The sequence below is a fragment of the Leptinotarsa decemlineata genome, unplaced genomic scaffold (assembly GCF_025532065.1).
Source record: "Leptinotarsa decemlineata unplaced genomic scaffold, Ldec_3_MD MMD2_P_RNA_scaffold_12, whole genome shotgun sequence".
NCBI classification, from domain to species: domain Eukaryota; kingdom Metazoa; phylum Arthropoda; class Insecta; order Coleoptera; family Chrysomelidae; genus Leptinotarsa; species Leptinotarsa decemlineata.
In genome coordinates, this window is record NW_027412526.1 from 5,394,684 (window position 1) to 5,420,268 (window position 25,585).

The 25,585-nt window shown below is 38.1% G+C and overlaps 1 protein-coding gene across 1 annotated transcript in view; it reads right to left on the minus strand.

Annotated features, from left to right (window-relative positions):
• Nucleotides 1-23,197, minus strand: part of Dhc1 (dynein axonemal heavy chain 1) — a 138,517-nt gene extending 115,320 nt beyond the window's left edge. Inside the window, 5 exon segments of the mRNA XM_074172628.1 lie at nt 1,998-2,201; nt 6,057-6,246; nt 9,605-9,895; nt 10,833-10,970; nt 22,926-23,197. Coding sequence (XP_074028729.1) covers nt 1,998-2,201; nt 6,057-6,246; nt 9,605-9,895; nt 10,833-10,970; nt 22,926-22,952 — 850 coding nt within the window. The 5' untranslated portion in view covers nt 22,953-23,197.
• Nucleotides 23,198-25,585: the final 2,388 nt, after the last annotated feature.

Below are 25,585 nucleotides of genomic sequence, written 5' to 3' on the forward strand. Positions count from 1 at the left end.
CAGTAATATCGCTGTACCATCCAAAACCTTAGCGGAGGCCAGCGTGAGACACCTCAAGGTTGTCAGAGTGTGTGTTCGGCGAGTCTTGACCTACACCTGCCAATATAACGGAGATGTCTCCTAGTGACGTGTTCACTTTCCTGGACAGGACAGAATGGACGATGACCTAGGAAGACAACTCCTCGGAAGGGTGTACAATGGTTCAAATGTGGCCTAAGTGCTGTGAGTCGTCACTCACCCTTCCTACTCTACAGATACTGGATACACCAACAATTGATGAAAATTTCATGGAGAATCATTGAATCAGTATTAGAGAAGTTCCTGAGGATGTCGGCATACTGGTTGCACCTGCTCACTTGTAAGCCATTACAAAAACAACACCCGAATCTCAGCCACCGTATTCACCAAATTTGACTCTCTGCGAACCTTTTTTGTTCCCAAGATTGAAGAGAGTAATGGAAGGACTGCGTTTTGCGACGATTGAGAAAACAAAAACCGAATCATTGAGAGAGCTACAGGACATACCAAAAGTGCAAATCAGAACTATTTCGATGATTGAAAAAAACGCTGGCACAATTTTATTACATTTTTTTTTTAATTTGAATTAACCTTATTCATTTAACAGAACTCGCACATTGCCATAAATGAAGACAGAGAAAAGGCAGATTGTAGAAACGTGACACTGTGCCAGAAAGGGAATATCAGCTCAATGTATGAGCTTCAATGTATGATTGGTAATATCAAAATTATTGATATGGAACTAGACCGGAAAATAGCCAATGAAAAACATGAATGTTTTCGTGCAAACTGAAGAGGATATTGCGAAAATTGGTATGAAGGGATCTCTTGAAAAAACTGAGACTCGAAATAATTACACGGCTACCTACTGGACACTGTTTATTTACAGGGCATCTGAACAAAATAGGGCTCCGTAACAGAGATCTCAGCTGAGGGTATATTACTAACAAGTAGATGGAACTAGTCTTATTGTATTCACCGTATTTTTATTTAGAAGTAACCTTCAAAAGAAAGTTGTAGAAAGTTTTTGAGTTATTGTGCTAAAAGTGACACTACTTTTGTTATTTTTGAAACAGTTGATCGAAAACAATCCCGTGTTTCAATTTTCACTGCTTCTTGATGGGAAAATTACCGTTCAAGCAAAGCAATGGCTTGTGTTATAAAGACTTTGCTCCATGAGAAACAACAATGGAGCGTTGCTTTGCTGACTTCACACGGTGTCGTAGAGACACCGATGATGCAGAACGCAGTGAAGGCAGTAACACCAGAAAACATAAATATATCCAAAAAATCGTTTTAAATTATCAAATAGTGAAGTTGCTTGAGTTAGCAGTCCTTATAAAGAATGTATTGTCTTCATATTGAATGCGCATTTGACTAAGGATCTTCATAAACTAGAAGAAAACACTAAATTGTTGAAGATGTGAGTGGAATTGCAGAAGGTTCTCAAAACTGTGGTTTTTAAGAAATTTCTACAAAAATAAACAAGTCAGATGTGCCAGAATAACAAAAATATCATTGATGATTTCAAAAACCTTTGAAACTACACCTCACGATTTGATCATCAAATCGTGAGGTGTAATTTTTTGAAATGACTATGGATCTTCATCAAGTATCAAGGATCTTCATCAATAAAAAAAATATCATCGATGAAATTGAACATAAAAAAACGTTCATAGATAGATTCTGAATTTCAGACGTGAGAAGGGTCTAATGAAACTACTTTTTCCACATCAGAACTGACGCCCGTTCTCGACAGGCGATTTGCTATTCAAGTTTTTATCATCAGCGTATCACAAAATCTTACCGTTTCCTGATGAGGCTGACTTGCTTAGCCCAACTGGAATCGAAATATTAAGCTTCAGTTCTGTTGTGGCAAAGTAATTTCATTGTGGATAAAATAGAATGCTGAATTACAGAAAATGAATATTCAAATACGGGTAATTACTAATAATAAACTAATAAATTTCAATACAAACCTGAGGAATCGTTTTCTCTCCTGATTTGTTCACTTTCCTTGAGAATCTCATCCAACCGTTTGATCCAACCTTTGACCCGCCGCTCCAAGGGTGGAATTTTATCTGGATGTTTGGACATTTCCTTGATGTCATCACAATCATATGACGACATCATCGATTTTCCATCGTCGAATAAGTTACCTTCACCACACACTTCCTCGCAAACTTCGACATGAAATAATATCGTATTTGTAGCTTTTCGGGATTGCTAACCATCTTTATAATGTTGAAAAAATTCATCAGGAGAAATAATTCCCGCAGTATCGAAGGTGTCAACCATGTCTGTCAGTGAAACTTTGGGCACCGTTCAGAAGTAAACACTATTAAATTCACTCCCGGTCGGCGTCTTTGATGTGTCGGGCGAGATTTTATTTCCTGCTGACATGTGGCGGGGCAGGAGGATGAAGGCTAAGAGCTATCGTCTACTTCTGCACGAGGTTCGATAAAAAAATATGTGACCATGATCTGACTTCATCATTGCTACGAGAGCTCCCAATAAATATCTCATATGATTGTGAATTGTTTAGGAATTGATGAAAAATAAGACAAGGTGGTGATATGCTAATCGTTTCTAAAGGTTCTTCAGAATATTGAGTTTATCATTTTTTTTTATTGTGTTTTCAAATTTCTTTTGGCAAATTTCAAAGTATAATAAATTCTTACCCTTAGATGAATAATACTTTGTAGAAATGAATATTGGAGGCAAACTGTTTGGCTTGTGTATTACTGTATGTCTTGAAATAACTGTATACATTTGTTTCATTCAGTGTGATACTAGCCGCCGAGCAAGATTTGTACATACTTTACATGAATGTTTTCCTGAACATTTTTTCAAAAGATATTCACAAACATAGCCCAAGCTGTTGCCTTTAGTAATGGCTAGAGTTCTATAATCATTTGTCTCTACTCTCAAAGGTTTATAGGGATTTTTGGAACTTCCACGAGAATATCCACTCTATTTATGTCAGCATCTGTAATATTAGATATAATCTCACTATTATCTTCTAGACAGTTAGTTCCTTCTGCCTGTGTAAAATACTGAAGGGTAAATGTGTTTTTGAAAGCTCTGATAATTTGAACAGAAGTTGGGTTTCTGGCATTTCCACAAGTATTTCTCTGTTGACCAAAATAATTTTCCACACAGTCCTGATCAATATTCCTTGTCAACATTTGGGACAGTCCTTCAATAAGTATGTTTTCTCAAAGTTGCAGTCAGTTGAAAATGAGTGAGAATCAGTAAGTTTGGGTGCTAGTCTATATTGCTTTTCCTTATTCAAGTTGTAAAGTTGTCCAATATGACTTTTGTTCGTTGTGAATTCATCAAATTTCAAAAAGTCATCGGAAAAATGGTTTCTGCTACATTATCTGGCAAGTGTATAAAAATGAAAACCTAAAATGATACCCCTAACTCTTGATCCAATTTTTGATAACTGCCTAGCTTCAATGAGATTACTTTTCATATCCAGTATTGATGTGGATGAATTGGTAAAAAAGTATGCAATAGTAGGCTCCAATAAAAGTTATTTGAATATACATTTGATACTTTGGTTTTGCAGAGATTTCAGTGAAAGTAATATTTTTCCAAATTAAAAAATGTGGTTCAACAATTATTTTCCTTTGTGGATTTCCAGTGGAACTCCGCTTGTTTTGTCATTTTATATCATTACTTGTGAGGCCTATACCATTCGTCAAGTTCAATTCCATCAAATTGATTTCATAAAAAAATCTGCATGTATATGGTCTATAACAATTTATTTTATGATTTTCGTTATATGTTCATTCCTTCAATCTCACATAATAAATACTAAGAAAACATATTTTTTTTCGTCAGTTGAAAATCTAAAAAAATTAATGCCGACATCACCCTGCAGATTACAGCAACCCACAGCTCGACAATTGTTCATTTTGAAACAAGACACGAATTTTTCACATATACAAAGCCACCACCTACAACGACTCACTCTTCAATAATATTCCATGCCTCACCTTGGCTCGCTTGGTGAACCCATCAGGTTCAGTCGTCCGCTCATAAAATTCAAGGTGGGGAATTTCGACCCAAATATGGCGAAGAGTGAACTTACTTGTGTTTACTTCTATACGGTGCTTCGGAGAACTCGGGGAACTCGAAACAAACAATGATTATGAGTGTGGTCTGGAAAGTTCCAACCTCAACATGGAGATAGCAGCACTAGTAAATGAAAGCTAATGAATTTCGTTGTTCATCTGTTGGTAGTTACTCACCAAAGTTACAGTCATTTTCGACGAGCAGTTGTTATATAACAGTTATTTGAGTGAGTTAACGTAAGTGTTATTATGAAAAATCGAGTATCGAACTGTCATTAATTATTTGTTTTTGAAAGGCAATACACCTACAAAAATCAAAGATGAGTTGGCCGTACGAATTTTTGGGACGATAAACGTTGGGGACGTCCAAAAACTGCAACTACCAACGAAAACATCGCCAAAGTTCACCAAATGGTGCTAGACGACAGGCGAATCAAAGTGACATAGATAGCAGAAGTCATGAACTTGTCAAAAGAACGTGTTGGAGACATATTGAATCAACATTTAGGCATGAGAAAGCTGTCCGCGCGTAGGGTGCAGCGTTTGCTCATGAATCAACATTTCTAACGCTCTGTTGGCGCAGTATGCGTCTTTTTGGACATCAACTTTCGTTGAACAGGAACGCACTGTAGTTTGCCTTGCAGAGTAGGAACACTAGTACTCTACTTTTTGGAAGTCTAGCTCTTTTTCGAAACCCCACACCTGACACCAGTTTCATGTTGGTGTTATGCCATATAGGAACCCCAGACGTTAATCAATTTGAAAGAGTAGTAGTTTTCCTAGTAAAGTACTTTATTTCAATACTAAAAATAGTAAAGTCGGAGTTACAGAAGTTGGTTGTGGTTGTTACAAGGTTGGTAAATGACTGCCACGCCACGCAGGGCGTGATTAGTTTTTATGTACGATACCTTACGTGATTCTAAGAGGGATGCAAAACAGTGCATAGTTCATAGTTACTGTTCCAATTAATATGAGAATGCAAGCTAGACAAAACGAGTCAAGTGAAGTGTCGCATTTGTTGGATTAATAATTATAAGGTTTTATTCAACATGCCATATGTTTATGGAATAAAATAAGTTATATGAATACGTTTCATCAAATGATATAACTCTAGAAACGCGCTCCACAACATTAGACGCAATAAATCCGACTTTTGGCGCCAATCTTACTGTAAATGAAACTTGGATACATCATTATACGCCCGAAACGAAAATACAGTCCAAACAGTGGACTGCAAAGGGGAACCGGCTCCGAAAAAAGCAAAAACTTTTTTGGGCCGAAAATACAGTCCAAACAGTGGACTGCAAAGGGGAAACGGCTCCGAAAAAAGCAAAAACTTTTTTTGGGTCGGAAAGTGATAGCGACTGTTTTTTGCGATATTCATGAGGTTATTTTATTCGATTATCTTCAGAAAGAAAAAACCATCACAAGAAAAAAAAAACGCTTACGTTTGCAGAAAAAATTTCCGTTTTAACAAGATAACACACCATCTCACACCTCAGCGATTGCCATGGCGAAAGTCCACGGTTTGAACTGCTTGACCATCCACCTTACTCAACAGATCTGGCCCCAAGCGACTTCTTTTTGTTTCCCTATCTAAAAACTGCACTCGAGGACATTAATTTTCGTCAAATGCCGAGTACTATTCGGACGGTTTGAAGAAATGAGAGCATCGCTGAAGTGGGTAGGGTAAAAAGGAAGCTACGTTGAAAAAAAAAAAAAAAAAAAAAGTCTTGAATCTTTGTTAGGTCTGAAACTTCTCAGACCACTCTCATAACATGAAGTACGTCTATCTTTATTTCAGCAATGAGTAAATTATCTCAGAGAAGCATACTATACAAATAGATGAAGTTTTTCAAAGATTATTTTTTTCCAACATTCCAATTCATTGCCTTTTTTGTTAGTTGTATTCAAATCATTCAAAGACATGATAACTTGATGAACATTTTCAAATACCTTTCAAAACACTGCAGAACGATCTGAGGCTGGGTAATAACTGGTTTTTTACCATTGGACAATTGGCAGCATCATCTTCACAATCTGCACTGGGGTGCGCAAGAGCCTCCATGAAGATATGTTCGATGATTCTTTCTATTGTCGTAACAAGACCGATTTTCTCAGAATCGATCATCCCACAAAAGAGATCCTTCAAGAATTTTTCGACATGAGAATATGTATAATAAGTTCAATAAGATTTTCTGTTCAACCTCATCTCAAAAGTAGAAGATAACCCTCATTGAATTTCATTAGTTCGGACTTCCATTGTCTAATCCTACTAATATCATAAATGCGAATGTAAATTTGTTTGTTACGGTTTCACGCGAAAACTACTTAACCGATCATCATGGAATTTTGTACACATATTCTTGAAGATATAAGAAGTAAGATAGAATACGTTTTATTGAAGAGTTAAAAAAATTATCTGTCAAAAAAAAATCTCAAAATCTACCTACTTTGTTGGTTAGGTTAGGTTAGGTTTAGATTAGGTTAGGTTAGGTTAGATTAGGTTAGGTTAGGTTAGGTTAGGTAATAATTTTAAAAAATTGATAATCCCAGACAAGCATTAGAATATAGTTCTCCTATTGATTCATTTCTATTGTACACTTATTTAATGACATAAATGCGAGCGAAGCCACGAATAAAAGCTAGTATCATATAAAATGGTTTGAAATCCCTGGAAGAATCAATACAATTGAAAATTGAAATGAATAGCTGAAAAATAACAATTAAATCAAACAAAAAAACTCTGAAATTGAACCACAACTAAATAAAATACAGGCAAAAATGCAACAAATGAAGCAAAAAAAGAAATTAAAATTGAAAGATTTCGGGCACTCCACGACGTTTCGATAGTCAGTATCCACAATCGTCTTCGGGTGATGACTGGACTAATGCCTCCGAGAGACAACTATTTATATGTCTTTCGAATGCTTTCACCTATCCCCTCTTCCCTATCTCCGCTTCACCAATTTAGCGAGAGATGGCCGTTTGGTGGGAGTTGCCCGTTTTCCGCTTGATTACCATATATTGCGTATTTATACGCTAGCTGGGCTGAATACGTTGTTGGACAACCATAATGCGGCTTCTTTGAATTTTCTTTCAAACCAGTGTTTCTCCATGTGCATAATATCAGCTTGTGATCACTTGATGAATCCAAACATGTTGGGGTATCTGTAAATGCAATTCTTGGAATCGCAGTCCGCCTTTGGTGGCCTGGTTTTCATGAGGCTGCTACGGATAGTGTTTTCGAATCTTAAGCAGGATCTGATGTTGGACCCAATTCTTCTTATCCTTTCCGACAATCCTCTGATGTAGGAACGTGCAAGCACTGGTTGTGACGGCTTCTCTTTCCTGCGAGACTCTTGATGTCTTTTATCCGAAGACTGTTTCATCATTACTTTCCTTCTCGAGACCTTTCTTCCTATGACAGAGCTCGAAAATACGGTCTACTAGAGTCTTGATCATTCCTCTTTCAGTTGAGTGATGGTGGTTGAATTCGTTGTGCAGATACTGTCCCATGTGAATGAGTTTTCGGTATACGGAATTTTCCCACTTAGTATCGGTCCTCTTCACCAATACGTCTGAGAATGGCAATTCGTTGTGGACTTCCTTCTCCATTGTGAAGGTGATGAAAGGTCTTACGCTGTTGATGTGATTTAGAAAGTTTTCTAGATCTATTACCATGGTTCCATATTATGAAGGTGTCGCCAATGTATCTCAACCAGACTCGATGTTTCTTGTGGTCGTCTTCAATGGCTGAAGTTTCAAACAACTCCATATATATGTTGGCTATAACTGGTGAAAGTTGCGATTCCATTGGCATCGCGTGAAAAATTCGTCCTTCAGTTGGAAATAGCAATTTCCTATAGAGGAGTTACTAGGATGCTGTGTAGGAAACTGCTATTTCCAAATGCAGGACGAATCATTTACGCAAGATGAGGGGCTGCCAATGGAATCGCCACTTCCACCAAGGATAAGAAGAATTGGGTCCAACATCAGAACATGCTTGAGATCCGAAAACACTATCCGTAGCAGCTTCACGGAAACCAGGTCACCAAACGCGGACTGCGATTCCAAGAATTGTATTTACCGGATACCCTGTGAAACTAAGAGACCAATGACAGTCCGCACTGCCGAGAAACAAACACAGCGAGGAGAAACCAGCAAATCGGAAATATCAGAGCATGTTTGGACTCATCAACATAACATCAAGTGGTTCCAAGCTGAGATCATCCACAGGGAGAAACACTGGTTCAGGATGAAATTCAAAGAAGCCGCATTTGTGTTGTCCAACAACGTATTCAGCTAAGCTAGCGTTCACCTATCCCTAGAATGAACTTTAATCATCTCTCGGAGGGATTATTCCAGTCATCACCCAAATACAATTGTGGAAACCAACAAATGACTTGAATTCTTATAATTTTCATTTCCTTTTTTGGTTTCATTTTTCGCTTGTATTTTATAACATTGTAGTTGCATATCAGAGTTTTTTTGCTTAATATAATAATGTTTTTTTAGCTATTCATTTTATTTTTCGGTTGTATTGATTCTTTCATTTCACCAGTCGAGCTTTCTCTTAGCTCGCCCAGTCGACCAGAGTGCACCAAATTGTCACATGGTGTCCTCAAACTGTCACCCAGCTAGCTGCGCGGTGAGACGACCAATCATAGTGTACCAAAATGTCACGTAGCGTCCTGAAGCTGTCACCCAGCTCGCCAGCTAATCAGAGTGCACGCTTCTGTATCTCAGAACATCGTGGCGGGAGATTTGAATTTTCCGTGGACATAAATAATTCAAGCAGGTAGACCACCTAGACAATCAGAATCAGGCGTATCCCTTAACGAGTCAGACCACCCAGTTACGATGTTCTGGGATGCAGAAGCGTGCGCTCTGAGTATCTGAAGAGCTGGGTGACAGTTTGAGGACGCTACGTGACAATTTGGTACACTCTAGTTGACTGAGCGAGCTGAGAGACAACTTGACTGGTGAGATGACGTCACTGTCTTGCTGAACTGACGTTAAGTCTACTAATGAAAGTCCAAACTAATGAAATTCACAATGAAATATTGTCAACCACTTTCAAATTTAACCCTAATTATTGTAATTAGGTACCAGAAATTTCCCACCTTCCACAATCTGGAAAATATAAAAATTGTAATGGAGAACTTTCTACAGGTTTAGAAAATGAAAACTTTACAGTTCTCTCTGATTCAGTTCAGAATATAAACTATTCAAGGGACACTTTATTGTGAGATTTTGCAGTACAGACACGTCTGACAGAAAAATTGAATGAATCATTTTCTTTGGACAGTTTCGTTTCCGAACGTCCCCATCAGATGTCAAAGGAGTTCTGGAATGTGAAATATGTCAATGTTGTTCATTATCTTCTGAAACATTCGATGTGAAAAACAATTTAAAATTCTCTTATTCCTTAGATTGTGGAAGGTGGAACAGTCTAAAAAAAACGTCGATCATTCTCGTTTAATTGTATCCAAATGTCTCACCTTCTGAAATCCTTCTTCTGGCAGTTGCTTGCTGCTGTTGGTCCGGAATATGTATATACATATCCCAGTAAGGGGAACGCTGATTCCATCTGTCAAAAACAACTTCTTTTTGAAGGTTGGTGGTGGCGCCTGAGCTAAGTTGCCTCTGCTCACACAAGTCTGTAGTTGCCTGCTTGTACTTGGCTTGCTGGGATCTACCGGTACTTGAACCTCGCTGTCTTCTGCTTCTTGGTAGAACCAAAGCAGCTTGGTTTTCATGTGAGGAAGAAATAGCTGGTTTATTTCGTCGAGCTAAAACACAGAATTGAAATTTTGGTTATGTCACTATTTCAAATTTGAAAAATATTATCATTGGTTCGTATATATGTTTGATGAAAGTGAAAATGAATGTGAATTCTTCACTATAGACCGTCTGTATTTGTATCTGTAGTGTAGGGAGGGTGAGTGTAAGCCGTCAGCACTTAGACCACATGTGACCCATTGTACATCCTCCCGAGGAGTTGTCCTCCTAGGTCATCGTCCATCCTGTCCTATTCATGAAGGTGGACAGATCACTGGGAGACATCACCTTTATATCGGCAGGTGTATGTTAAGACTCGCCGAAAACTCCGGGCACTCGCACAGGACATACCAGTCTCATCTTCCTATTCACACATCCTGCATAGAGGTGTGTCCACTAGACCCATATTATGGAGGTGTTTCCTTAGTTGACAGTGGCCAGTCAGAAATCCTACTGTTAAGCGTAGATTTTTCCTGGTCATCGCCGGATATTTCTTCGGCGCCAGCTTTCCAGGGTCGCCCAAGGTGATCCTTTGCAGCGAATAGTAAGAATGCTGAGTTCATTGATATTGAAGGATAACCTATCATAGTCGCATAATTCTTCAATTTCATTGAAGTCTTCAGAAATGGTCTCATGCAGAACCGCATTATCCTCATTGTGTTATGATAAGGAAGTGTTATCAGCAAAGAGGGGACTCGTGGCTATTATATTTCTGATAGCTAAGTCATTGAAATGAAAAAAAAAATTCAATTGGGCCAAGGATCGAGCCTTGAGGCACTTCTCGTTAGATGGACAGTAGAGAAGTTCTTTTCACCATTTGTTTGCGACCCGATGACTGAGACTGAAATAGTTAACCATGAACACTTGGAGGTCGAAACTTGTATAAAGATTAACGGGGTCTCACCTCAACGTGCGATTCTTAGCAAATAGAAAACGATAAGAACTCACCATATCTCCTTCGAAAACATGATCCATGATTTCACTTCTGGGAAGTCCAGTGGCGTCGATGAGGAGTTGGAATGTAAACTCCAATCGGGGGTCCATTTCCCCCCTCCTTGCCTTGCGTTCGCATTCTTCTCGCCGACGCTGAAATTGAAGAGAAAAAATGTTTATCAATAATTGACTTAAACTTGGCTGCTTCAAAATATGATAGAACTGACTGATATTTGATGTAAATCTACTGTAACGATTTCAAAAAACACACTTCCACTGTGAGATTTCTACTTTGAAGTTTATAAAACTGCCACACGTGTTTCGCTATACAATAGCGTCTTCAGGCGTCACAATAATTAGTATTGTACATCTTCACAATACTGAGTATACTGAAGATGCTCTTGTATAGCGAAGCACGAGTCGAGGGTTTGTAAACCGTCATGTCACGATTTTCTCAGAAGATACAGAGAAATTTAAACAAGTTCTGGAATGATCACTGTCTCAGAAACTCGAAAAATCTACCATAGCTCTGTCCAATTCAGTATCAAGCAATTCAACTTCAAATTCTTCATCCCGCTGTCCAATGATGGGAAGTATCAACAGCAGTGGCGAACGCATCATCAATACTTACAACAAAATTATACTAGTGACACATTCTGCAGTCAAAACTCTTGGGCTCAATGGGTTGAAAAGTATTGCTAACACCTGTTTCATGAACAGTGCAATCCAATGTTTATCAAACAAGAAATGGTTACTGGAATATTCAAAGAAGAATGAATACATGACAGATATCAATACTGGTATTTCTAGTAGGGGAAGTTCTTTAATAAAAGCGTTCGCAGGAGTTATCAGTTGTGGTTAGAAGATTCATCTGGTAGAGTAGTGAACACAGTCTCCTCAGTATAACACCTTGTCGTTATAATATGTATGCACTTTGGAATCTCAGTGGGTCTACTTACAGCGGACATTACACAGCATACTGCAGACATCCCTACATTGGCACGTGGCATGAATACAATAATTCACACGTGTCACGCGTATGAAAAGAAGGAAACGAGTTTGTACCTTTGAGATAAATATCGAAGATTTGAAAAGTGAATGAGCCTTTCTACGAGAACGGATCCATAATACAGAGGTGGACATTGTCTTGCTGAAACTACACCTGGAATCAGCAACGAAATGGAACCTGAACTGGAACAAATTGGATAACATACCTGCTCGAACATGAGGAGTAAACGAGGCAGAAAACTACAAAAGGAAGTATGGCAGGATGCAGTTCCAGACTACAACGGCCTTCAAACCCGAATGGAGATAGTAACACTGAACCTGAGTCATATTTACGTCTCGAAAAGTACGTACTTAGTATGATGGAGATTTTGAGTTTGCATATGCATTGAGAAAAGTAAATGTTCGAATTGATAGGATTATATTATTAGGAGAGGTTAATTTTTGGGAAAGAAAATCGACCAATCGACTAAAAGAGGAATCAACAAGAATCTCGAACTTTCGGGCTCTGTAATACAAAGGAAGGTCTCAAGAAGGAACTAGATATCATCAAAAATGATCTTCAACGGAATGGTTACTCCAAAGCGATGGTGAAACAGACTTTGGCTGAGAGACAGCATGAGTCTCTCAAGGAATATAAACCGTTACAACCAGTGCTTGCACTTCCCTACATCAGAGGATTATCGAAAAGGATAAGAAGAATTGGATAAGTACAATATCAGAACCTGCTTCAGATCCGGAAACACTATCCGTAGCAGCCTCATGAAAGCGACTGCGATTCCAAAAATTGCATTTACCGGATACCCTGTGAGTGCGGAAAATCCTATATCGGTGAAACTAAGAGGCCATTGAATGTTCGCATTGCCGAGCACAAGAAACACATACAGCGAGGGGAAACTAGCAAATCAGGAATAGCAGAGCATGTTTGGACCAATCAACATAACATCTTGTGGTTCCAAGCTGGAGGAGATTCAAAGAAGCGGCATACATGTTATCCAACATTGTATTCAGCCAAGCTAGCGTAAAAATACGCAATATATGGAAACCCATAATCAAGTGAAAAATGTCCAACTCCCGCCACACGGTCATCTCCCACTAAACCAGTGAAGCGATAAAAGGAAAGCGAAGTTGAATGAAAGTACTCGAAAGACCCATAAATAGTCATCTCTCAGAGAAATTAGTCCAGTCATCACTCGAAGACGATTGTGGATACTAACAATCGAAACGTTGTGAAGCAACTTGACTTGAAATCTCTTAACTTTTCATTTCATTGTTCAATTGTTCTATTTTTACTTGTATTTCATTTCAGGTATTTTTGCTCAATGCAATTATTATTTTCAGCTATTCATTTTTAATTTTTTATCAGTTCTTTCAGGGATTTTATATCATTTTATATAATATCAAACAATGGAAGTCCGAACTAATGGAATTTATCAACTATATGATATTGTTGTATAATTGTTGACCAATTTTTCTCTACGAGTTGGAATTGAACCAAAGCGCTACCGAAACAGCCCAAAAAATCAACCAGGCACTCGGTCATGATAGCGTTAATGAACGCACTGATCGTTCGGGAGATTCCAGCCTCAAATATGACCCCCGAAGTCATCGACCTACAGTTATCCAAGACGAGGATTTGAAGACCCTGGTGGAGGCTGACCCATCACAAATGGTGTCTGAGATGGCAAAAAAACTAGACGTCAGCTCGCATGCGGTTTTTGATGGTTCAAAACGAATCAGAAACGTTGAAAAGCTTCCTCACTTGTGCACCTCCACGGAGGAAACCCCAAGAAGGTTGAATTAGCCGCGCAACGACAGTAATTTCGTTGGAGGACAACTCCTCGGAAGGATGTACAATGGGTCACATGTGGGTCACATGTGCTATGGGTCTACACTCACCCTCCCGACTCTGTAGATACAGAGATAGATCGAAAATTGGGTGCCCCACGAACGTTCAACAAAAATGGTCACGTTTCGAAGTATATTTCTTTTTTGGATAGGATCGTCCCATGTGATGAAAAGTGGATGCCCTAGGACAAGAAGAGATGTTAAGGACAGTAATTGGGCACCGATGAGACATTCAGGCACTTCCTAAAGGCGAAAACCCACCAAAAATGTCCATGGTTACTGCACCCGAGCCAAACCACCACAGCAGAGTCCTATTGAGAGGAAATCGTCGGAATGTACCAAAAATTGCGTTAGCAGCAACCGCCACTTGTCAACAGAAGATGTCCAATCTTGCTCCACGACAATGTCCGTACATTTCACAAATTATTGCCGAAAATCGTCCAAATTGAGCGTGAGAGTTCTACCTGACTCACCATTCTCTCCAGACCTCTTTCCAACCGTCCACCATCTAGCCAAGCACTCCGATAGATTTCTCACCAGTAGAATCGTCACCAATCAGGACCAAACAGAAGCGACCTTCGTCGTCTTCATCAAATCTCGGGCAAAACATTTTCATGCTGACGGAATTAGTAGACTCATAATGGACAAAACTCATGAAACAACACAGTAATAAGCTCAAACACTAACTGAAAGGCAAATAACTCAACGATTCATGCAGAGAAAAAATAGTTTACACTGAGCATCCTCTCTGGATCTCCATCGTCGTCTGTCTCAGAATCCGAGGTGGATGAGTACTGTCCTTGAACACCGCTGACGAACATTTTCAGTTACGATCATCAAAAATTTTCACACCGGACTCTGGAACGCGTTGTTAGTGGCCTCTTGGCCCCTTACGAATGCTACCCTTTTGAAAGGGTTAGCCGTCCTTCCGTGCTATTGAATTTCAAGGCGGGTGGCAGAGGCGCCAAGTGTGATGTTTCCATTTAAAAGCATGCAGGTAACTGGCACCGACCTATTACGAGTGTTCTGCGTTTTGGTGTGGGATGAGTTCAATAAAATTTTCAATGGAAATGGAGTTACTCCGTTGTAATGTTCACGAAACAAATGTGGGACATGGTTTCTTGACAATATCTTACGTTCTCCAATCGAATTTAGTACTGAGGAAAACATTAGTGTTGAGGAAAACATACTGCGTCCTTCAGTTTTGTGAAATAATTGGCTATACTTACGTATTTAGACGTGTTGATTAGGAACTTGAAAGAAAAATTAGTACCGCATCATTTCCAGAACTACATTCCCTCATAGTTCCAAAAATTTCAACTTTTCAGCTTTCTTTTTTCACAGTAGAAAATATTGAAAATCAAGTGATCACATCACATCACCTCTACATCTTATTTACCCTTTTTCGACACTTTTCAGTTCAGTAATCGATTTTTTTCCTATAAAACGAAAACTTGACCCCCCCCTGTAAGTCAATGAAATGAATTCAGTGAATTGATATAGTTCGAATAAAGTATACTTGAATTGAATAAAGAACTGCGGTTATAATTACTTAAAATTTTTGTTATCTGTTTAAAATGTGGCGTCCTTGGACAAGTACTAATAGTAATAACGAGTGTGATAACAACGCAGACTTTTTCCTGTGTAGTGATTCCAATAGCGATGGTGAACAATGCGAAAAAGACATACCAGTGAATAAGATTCGGATGCATTTGAATATTGAAACACAGAGAGTATGTTTCAATGTATACAAGACTCTGCATCTCAAGTGTGGTTTCGAGGGAAACAATCTATTGAAAGCAACATCAGATTTGACCAAAATTCCTTTCTCAACTGTACATAAAATAGTCAGAAACAAACCTTATGAACGCAATACGCGATGTGATACAGGATTACCAAAACGTTTAGATGTTGAATTGAACGGGTTATATTTTTAGGAGTGATTAATTTTTTGGGAAAGAAAGTTTTTGGCTTTCTACTACTCCATCTGATACAAAAAAAAGGGATGAGAGAATCTTCCAAAGAAAGGAAGGAAGTTTAGATGTTCATTTAATAATATTATTGAACAAAGAATACAGGGCTTTTCATGATGAGCGTTAATTAGCCATTTCTGGCAAATTATTCAACGAATCAACCTGAAAATTCCACAGTATGCATAAGTCAATATGACCTACACGCCTAAAATATTTCAGACGAAGCGGCGTTGTCGCTTCTACTATAAAGTAGCGGCTTCTTTGATTTTTCAAATGTAACACCCCGTATATAATATCATATTATGATTCATTATCAATTTGTCAACAAATTCATATACTATTTTTCTATACCTATCTATTACCGTTTAGAAGATATAAATTAATTTCGATATTTTTTTACCAGACATGAACTTTTATAAATGCTGATAATCTTGAACTCTCTTGCACTAAAACGATCAAATTTCAAATGTAGTGGAGTGATACTATGAGGATCTTAACTTCGAGTCATATTTTCATTTACCTCATACAGGGTCTTCAAAAAATGCAAGATACTTTGATCTCATGAAAAAATGAGTGGAACTCCATTTTTTCAAATGGAACATCCTGTATATTTCAACATTTTGGAGCTCTACATCCAATTTCAGATTAACTTTGTTCAGATAATACTATTTTTATTTTGAACCGTTTTCGAGATAAACTGTTTCAAACGGAAACTGACGTGGTTTTCTTGCTCGTTTTTTTTGAATTCATCACTTATTTTGGATATTCAAAATGTTTTTCATGCTTGGTATTTTTTTTTATCCAGTTTTTTAACTGTCTCAGATCAGTCAATTCGAAATTGGTATGTACCTACCTTAGAAAAAGTTACAATATGTATACATTGAGGTATTGGTCTCTAACGTACAACAGTACACATTAATATTTTTTAATAGTGTGCTTTGGAAAAATAAATAAACCAATTATTTAACGTCAGACTTTCGTTGGTGGTTTTGACTGATTGTGATAGCTACCAATTATAATAGAATAATGTCAAGATTAGGTTACAGTAATGAAGATTTCTTGATTTTATTAATAATTTATGGTGAGTGCAATAGAATTGCAAGTAGAACATGCAGAGTATTTCATGAAAAATATCCACAACTTCCGAAGCCGAATAATAATGTGATAAATCGACTACTAAAAAACTGTAGGTTGAATGGAACCTTCCGTCCAAAAATCATTCGTAAGAAGACTGAAGTGGATGATGATGACAATGGTATAACAGTTTTGGGACACTTTCATGCATTTTCAAATGCTTCTCTGCACGAGGCTGAAAGGGAGATAGGTATACCCTACGTAACAATTTGTCGAATTCTCAATAAGCATAAATGACATCCCTATAAGTTCTACTGTGTCCAACATTTGAAAGAGACTGATTTACCTCGTAGAGTGGAATTCTTTAAATGGTTACTTGTCAAGACTCAAGAGGATGAACATTTCCTTGACAATATCATAAGGACAGATGAGGCCAAGTTCACAAAAAATGAAGTTTTCAATAGACACAACAGTCATTATTGGGCGCCAGAAAATCCCCATGTTGTCCGCCAAAGGGGTTTTCAAGAAAGATGGCAATTCAATGTATTTTGTTCCATAAAGAATGAGTCAATTTTTTATATCGAGTTTTATGATGATAATTTGAATGCATCAAAATATGAAGATTTACTGAGGAATGGAATTCAAATGATTTTAAATAATAGACCAGGAAGAGAACGTGTATGGTACCAAATGGATGGTGCTCCACCCCATAATTCTCATTCAGTCAGCGAAGCTTTAACCGAAATCTTCGAAGACAGATGGATTGGTAATGATGGACCTCTACAAGCAAGCTCTCCGAATTATCAGTAAACTGTATCGCAATTAGAAATTCAATGCTAATAACCAATATGGTTGACATGATGTTTTCATTAAAAAAACTTACATTCTGAGTTCCTTCGCTGAAAGACCTGCTTGGCATGGCTAGCCTTCTTATACCTTGCAATAGCACTAGCCTTCGGCTGCCTTTTTTGATTTTGCCGTCATTATTTTTTCTCTCAGCCATAATATCAGGAGTGTCCGATAACAATACCACAATCGAAGCACTTCAGAAATCTTCGACTATTCTTTTATTCCGAGCATGGCAACAAAGTTTGATCGAAGTCGCGTGATATTCGACACATTCGCGACACTACCACCAACCATTACAAACGGTGTATTTATTGCTTTTTGAGCTTTCGTGGAGAGTGTATCACTTGAAATGGAACCAATCAATAAAAATATTCGATGGAAAGGGTCTTGAAGTTGACTTTGACTCTTCTGGTTTGTATTTTTTGTCTTCGTCTGTCGAAAATGGACTTCTACATGGATCTGTACTTGGGCCTACTCTGATTCTTGAATATTTTGATGATCTATGTATATTTCGTTGATCTGATTATTGTGAAACTGACGAAGTATTTCAGGAACTGACTTTATGTGTGATTTTCACTCATCAGTTCACAAAATCGCAACACTTGTTACAGAATACAATAGTGAAGATCCGAGTAAACCTGAAAAAGACCCAGGCGATAACCATGAGGAGAATATTATCTTCTCCAGCCAGAAAAGTGAGAATCTCTGGAAGGGAGATTGACTGGCAGGTGCGGATAAAGTACCTTGGTCTTCCAAAAGATCGTAGGCTCATCTGGAACCCGCACTTCATAAGCGTGAAGGCAAAGATCGAGAGTCGGGTGGCAAGCCTGTACCCTCTGATAAATAAACGATCAAAACTAAGATAAAAAAACAAAGTTACAATCTACAACACGATGTACAAGCCTGTCATCATGTATGCTTCAGGCGTCTGGGGACAAGCGGCTCCGTCCAACATCTCCATCTTGAAGACTTTACAAAACAAATTACTACGGATGATTGTGAATGCTCCGTGGTTCGTGCGGAACGAAGCCATCCGCAGATATTTGCAGCTGCATTTCATTCAGCAGTCCATTCAGTTGAGCAACCGGCAAGTTTTCGATTGCGCGGAAACTCACGATAATCCGTTAGTCAGGGAAGCTATAGATTACGCTGTAGACGACCCCTCCCGATATAGAAGACCCCAATACTAGGGCGAATGAGGCCCTCATTTCCTCTGTTAATAGATGAATAATATCTTCATCCATCTCACCCCAGCCAGGTAGGGCCACACTGCGAAAGGCGGTACTGATGTCTGAGGACATTCATGCCGCCAACACAAAATCAGTTATGACCCATTTGTCTCTCAGACAGAAGACAGTTTAAGGGGTTGGGGAGCTAGACTCCAACCAGAATGAAATCAGGTTACGAACACTATACAATAGTTTTCTCAGACGAGTTCATACTGACTCAATTCTACCTAATTAGTGATCAGTTTGATATAATAATTTGAATTATATGACCAGTTACTTACTTTATGACTGATAATTGAAAAGTCATACAGTATTGAAGGAATTTCATCAACGAATTGAATAAACATCAATGGACCAATTACTGGTTTCCAGTTTCCTGTGGATTGGGCTACCTATCGGGCGCATCCCCAGATGGTGTATAGGGGAACGGCCAGGGGACTGGAGGCCCTGTCCGGGAAGCCAATGTGTCCTTACGGACGGGGTGAGCGGAACTAAAGCTCCCCAAAAGCCTTCGCAAACCATGCCACCGTGGACCAGCCTATCCAAGCTAAGGTCTAAGGAATCGTGCCGACAGCTGAATGGCCACAGGGTGATATGCGGTCACGAACGATCCCCTTGAGGAACTGAGCGAAACCTCATTGTAATCAGGCTACCTCTGGTAATGCGGGGTCTGCCAGAGGCGACAAACTCTTTCCTTGCTACTCGTTGAAATACACATGAAACAACAGAAACCAATCCCGAGGCTGGACAGAAGTGTTCACCTCAATCTAAGGCGGTGGCGGAACAGAAATGTCCACCCCAATCTACCGCTTGGAATGAGGCTGGACATAGAAGATCACCTCGTGATGTGATACAAAGGCCAAGGCGTGAGCGCATTTGCGTCGCCGAGGTCAAAAAGAGAAAGAGAATGAAAGAGGCAGGAGTGGCAGCAACTATAAGTGCCCCCTCCTCCTCCCCCACTTCACCTACAACAGCAAGGGCTTTTCCTGCGGCGGGCGCCAAGAGCTCCACCTTGAATAAATGCAGGTAACCGGCTGTCTTCGCAGGAAAGCTCTCTCACTTGTGCACCTCCACGGAGGAAACCCCAAGAAGGTTGAAGAAGCCGCGCAACGACAGTAATGTCGCTGCACCTTCCAAAACCTTCACGAAGGCCACCGTGAGACGCCTCAAGGTTGCCAAAGAGAGTGTGTGTTCGGCGAGTCTTGGCATACACCTGCCAATGTAAAGGAGATGTCTCCTAGTGACCTGTCCACCTTCCTGGAAAGAACAGGATGGATGATGACCTAGAAAGACAACTCCTCGGGAGGATGTACAATGGGTCACATGTGGGCTGAGTGCTGTAGGTCTACACTCACCCTCCTTACTCTACATATACCAGACCAGTTTCCACATCATAAAACAGATTCAACAGAGGGGAAGAATTCAATTATAATCTGTCATTCAGTCAATTTTTAGAATTCTAAAATCTATCAATACCCAAGCTTTCCATAGTATTTAGTTTAAAACCTTATCTTCCAAATATAGTATCATAGTCATAGTTGAACTTATGTGGAATTGATCTTCACATCCGAAAAACTACTCCCATGTTTTTTCATTCTTTGGGAGAAGGTTCTTCCCGTTTGGACAATGTGACGTCTTGGGGAGGAACCACGAGTCAACTCACTTACTCCTGAATCTATCCGTCACTGGAGTTTTTTCTCCATTCTTTTCAATGAATTTGCTTGAATTATTATTCGTTCTTCAAGACGCGTCCAAGTCTTTCTTATTATAGAAAAGGAGCGATGTTATTGTTGAATTCACCAACGTATATTAATGTCCTACCACACTTTTTGATCGTTTCTTGATTACATAGAATCTTCATTCATCAATATTACACCGGGGTGTGTAGACAAGCCAAATTTCATTCTAAGTGTTAACTTATATGAATTAGTATTCAATAATATTTATCTGCAAATGGACAAGAGAAGAAGAAGTGCATTGAGACAAAGCATTGATATATATCAGAAACAGCGGCTCAAGGATATTTCCTTGTGAAACGCCGTTTGTTGCCAATGTTGTGGTTGATTTCATTATTAAAGACACATTGTTATATGTCTAATAGGTAGGACGATAGTAGGTTCAATTGTTTCTCTTCAATTCCAGGAGACTCAGCTTCATCTAGTAGGATAGCAGGATTTCCTTTGAGACATAATCAGAAGATTAACTAGGCCTAGAACTTTCTCCGGGATTTTCTATCTAACTGGAGAGAAACAACACACACAAAACACAAAAACACACAACACCAATGTTGTAAACAAATGAACAGTTTCATAGCCCCAACTCTTGACCCAACTTGATTTGCGTTATTTTTGAGTAGAAACAATTATTGGGTTAGATTTAGACAGAAAGAACTAACGAAAATACCAACTGATCTAACAAACGGCAAGGAAGACAAGTTGCTTGTGAGACAACCAGATTCCAAAACACATTTTGGAAGAACTCTTGTTGAAACTGGGCAAGAAAACCTACCTCTGGTGAATATGTTCCTTCTGTTCTAAAACACAATTTTCAATCATTTTTTTTGGACTTTTTCGATAGAGATAATACGCTAATTGTGAATAAGATTTCATTGTTCACACCATTTATGTAAGAGGTTTGGTTGATTTATTTTGTGCTTCAATACCACCGTCTTTACATTCAACGGCTGTATGAATCTTCAGATCATCTGCTGATATCAGCCTATTGCAATTCAATGATTCATGAAAATCGTTGATAAATATAAAAATTATAATGGATACAAATCTGAACCGAGATTCACCACTGGGGCTAGTAATAACTATCGAACGATATTCTGGAAACTCGGCCAAGAGATTTTGATGATCTATCATATCTATGTGAAGCTTTGAATATTTGAATATTTGTGAAGGATTATACAGAGTGGGCCAAATTGTAGACAGTAGATAGATGAAAACTGCTAGCTGTGTCTGGGGGTCTTTCATAACAAACTCAATGGTGAAAACCGTATAACGATATCTTTCATCGTTTTTGAGTTATTTTTTCTAATGAGACCTGCATATTTCAAGAGCTAAATATTACCTTTTCAAAAATGTAGCACACTTGATATTTTGCTAGAATCATCTTTGGAATACAGAGCTTTAAGGTTTTTTTTGGATGACGTGGCGATAAAACAGAAAGAAATTGTTCAGTTGTAGCTATCAAATGTTGAGAAAGCTTTTCAAAGGAGTAATTCAAACGCATAGTTCCAATAAAACTGATAACAATTCATACTACTACTATATTACTACTACTAATAAATGAAAATTCAACAATAATAATAATGATAAAGAACAAACAGTGAAATATATTTCTTCAGAGAAGGCGTCCAACAGCTTTTTCTACACACAGGCGACACCTTTTCAGTGCGTCTTTTTGTCGAATTAATTAGTTCAATAGGAGTGAGAGAAGCGAAATCTTGCCGCTTTCGATTCGTATCTAGAATTGGTCGAAAATTTGAAAATGAGCTCTTTCAACCTTCCTCAGAGATGAAAGTACATAGGCGTTAGGTCCGGTAATCTGGCTGGCCAACGTTTGGGTCCTTGGTTGGCTATTGAAATATTACCCGAATTTTCAGCCAGAAAATTGGTGACAATCGCAGTGTTGAGAGTCGAAGCCCCGTCTTGTTGGAAATATATTTTCCTAAGTTCCATTAGTGACAATCCATCAACGGGCAGACAATTCTACCTCTGAAAACACCTGCTCACAGACTAAACCCAAATCTTCCTGGACTCCTCTGCTCCACAATAAAATGGGGATTTTATTGTTCCCAAGTATACAAGGAAACTAATTGAACTGTATTTTTCGAAGTTTTTATTGGGCTGTAACTTTTCGGTATTGACTTTTCAGTTGGATTCCCAGCCAACTGGATAATTTTATTTTTCATATTGTGGAAGGTTAGTTACTCAAGAGAAACTAAAATTCTCTGACTCCCCGATAAAAGCTGCCATATTCAAATGATACGTTTGAAAATATAGTTTCAGTTTAATATTCAGAATCTAAAGTTATATGTACTGCTGCGAGACATAACAAAATTCAAATTGATCCTCTCCTCCTTAATTATTAATTAATCAACTCTGAATTAACATTTTAATTACCTTATTAAGCTCCTCGTCATCAGCCATTTTGTCGAGCACAAACCACAAAACTGAATGTTTATTATACAAATTTCAGATATCCGGTCTTAATGTCCTAATCGCATGCCTTTTATATCTAATTATTATGTTCCATGCGGAAAGAAGCCTCTTTTTCGTTGGAGTAAGGTCTCAAAACTTCCTTTGAAAATGGTCCGTCATGTTGGGATAACCGCCAGAACTTGAATTCGAAAATTGATTTCAGAATGGAATTTCGATCAGATCCAGGTTGTCTGGTACGTCACTAACGATTTGGCTGATTTTGCAGGGTCGGCATTCGGCAGATAAAATTAGAAATTAGGCATTTCATTAGTATCATTGGTTTCCTGAATATTTTCTCATGTTTTCAAGTTTCCCACATTTTTTGTATTAAGATAGAGAAGTGAGAACGAAAAATCCGGACTAGGACAGAATCATGTCTTTACCTATTGTCATCGTAACACGAATAGATTCATCTCATCCATAACATAAAGTCGTGTAGTGAAATTTAAAAAGTTGTACCTTTAGGCTAACTAGGGTCCGGAAAAATTATGGTTTCGAAAAAAGTGATTAATAAGACAATTCAAGCTCATTCAATTCATATGGAGATGATGTGAATTTAACAGAGCTGAGTAGAGTAGAGTAATAGTATATTATGCAACGATCATGTAATGATGGTTATTAAGACACGAGCATTAACCGGGATACGAAACGAGCCGAAGGCGAGTTTTGTATGGTATATGCGAGTGTATTAATAACCCGATAAATAATGAAAAACTATAAATATTATATTTGTATTGAACACATTTACAGTAATTAACTCATATTTTTTTAAAAAAACACAAACTTAATGGTATTATCATGGTTATATGAAAACTATAAAGATTCTAATTATAGTTATATTGAATATAACAACTGTAATTAATCTGATCTTTTAAAAATATTGGAGTCGATGGTATTCCTTCTATATCGCTGTTTTCAGACATTTTGATAATATAGGTAGGTAATATGAAAACTGATTTTGATAAATAAAGCAATTAGTTACTTAGGTCAACTCAAAAAATCAAAATCTGAAGTAATGAAATTGGTGCATGAATACGTTATTTTGAAGTGAAATTGACAGGTAAAACTTTTAAGATGGCGACTGGGCGCCATCTGGGAAAAAATTAAATGGAAAGAAAGATCTTATGACACAACATTTGGAAGCCTCTGACGAACATTTCACAACCCTCGAATATGAAGTCAATATCTTCTCCTACTAAAAAATGTCGGCACATTTAATAATTTCATGAAGACAAACACATTAAGATCGATATTCCTAGAAAAATTCCTTTTTATCAGCCATATGGCAATTCCTACAACCCTATAAGGTTTGTTAAGTTATTTTTTGCTTCTAAAAACGAAAGGATTTTCAATGAACGTTTTCTGAATCGTCCTATCTGTGAAGAATATTCAAGGGAAATTGTATCCAAATTCACAACTACCGGTAGTGTACATAACAAAAAGCTCCCAGGTCTTCCGTCCATTCCGGAAGAACAGCGAGTGCAAATCATTGGTGAGATGGTAGTAAATCCTGAACAGTCTACTTTTTCCGTCGCGAATGTTTGTGAGGTGTCTCCTTCTACTGTGTGGAGACTTTTGAAGAGGAATAGATATCATCCATACAAAATTAAAATGGTACACCAATTAACTGAAGATGACCCTGATCGAAGAACAGAATTCACCAAAATCATGACGGAAACCATGGCAAGGCATCCTAATATCTCCACATTATTTGTTTCTGTGACGAATATTCATTTTTTTAAGCGGAAATGTTCACAGACACACATACCCTCTCATCACTGAAATCGTCGAAGCGAATCCTAATGAATTCGATATGGATATTGTATTCCAACAAGATGGAGCACCACCAGAAAAGTAAGAAATTATTTGGATACTACTTTTCCTAGTCGTTGGATTAGCCACCGAGGTCCTACAGAATGGCCAGCCCTCTCACCAGATTTGACACCTTTGGACTTTTTTTATGGAGCTATTTGAAGCAAAAGGTGGATATACGGCAGAAAATAATAAATATTTGTAGAGATATTGACGTAACTGTGTTCGAAAATGTTCGGCGTGAAATATCGGATAGGCTGTTCATATATCAAGAAGTTCAAGGCAACTATTTCGAGCTTCTTCTGAACTGACCTCAAGCTTATTACCTCATATTATGTAGTTAAATGTCAAAATATTCGGTCAATTATTAAAAGTGTCACATAAATGATAATAAAATAAAGATATCAATATAAAAAGGTAAACAAACATAAGAACAGGCTTTATTCCAGCTTTACAACATGAATCATTTTCCAAGAACTATGAATTGACCAGCAACAGCAGCATATGATTTTGTGTAGAAACAGTGATTGAGAAGATATCTCTTGTTGTATAAATTCAAATATAGGGAGTTTTTTGACTAACTGCTAACCTATGTCTTGTATTATTCAATAATCGTGATTGTGAGAGTGTTTCGGAAACATCTCAATATTCTTGTGAATCTCCAACAACACAACATAAATATATAATGTAGGAAGTGGCATGATTTCAAATTGAATAAAGAGAGGACGAAAGTGTTTTCTATATCCTACGTTTGCTAAAATTCTCATGGC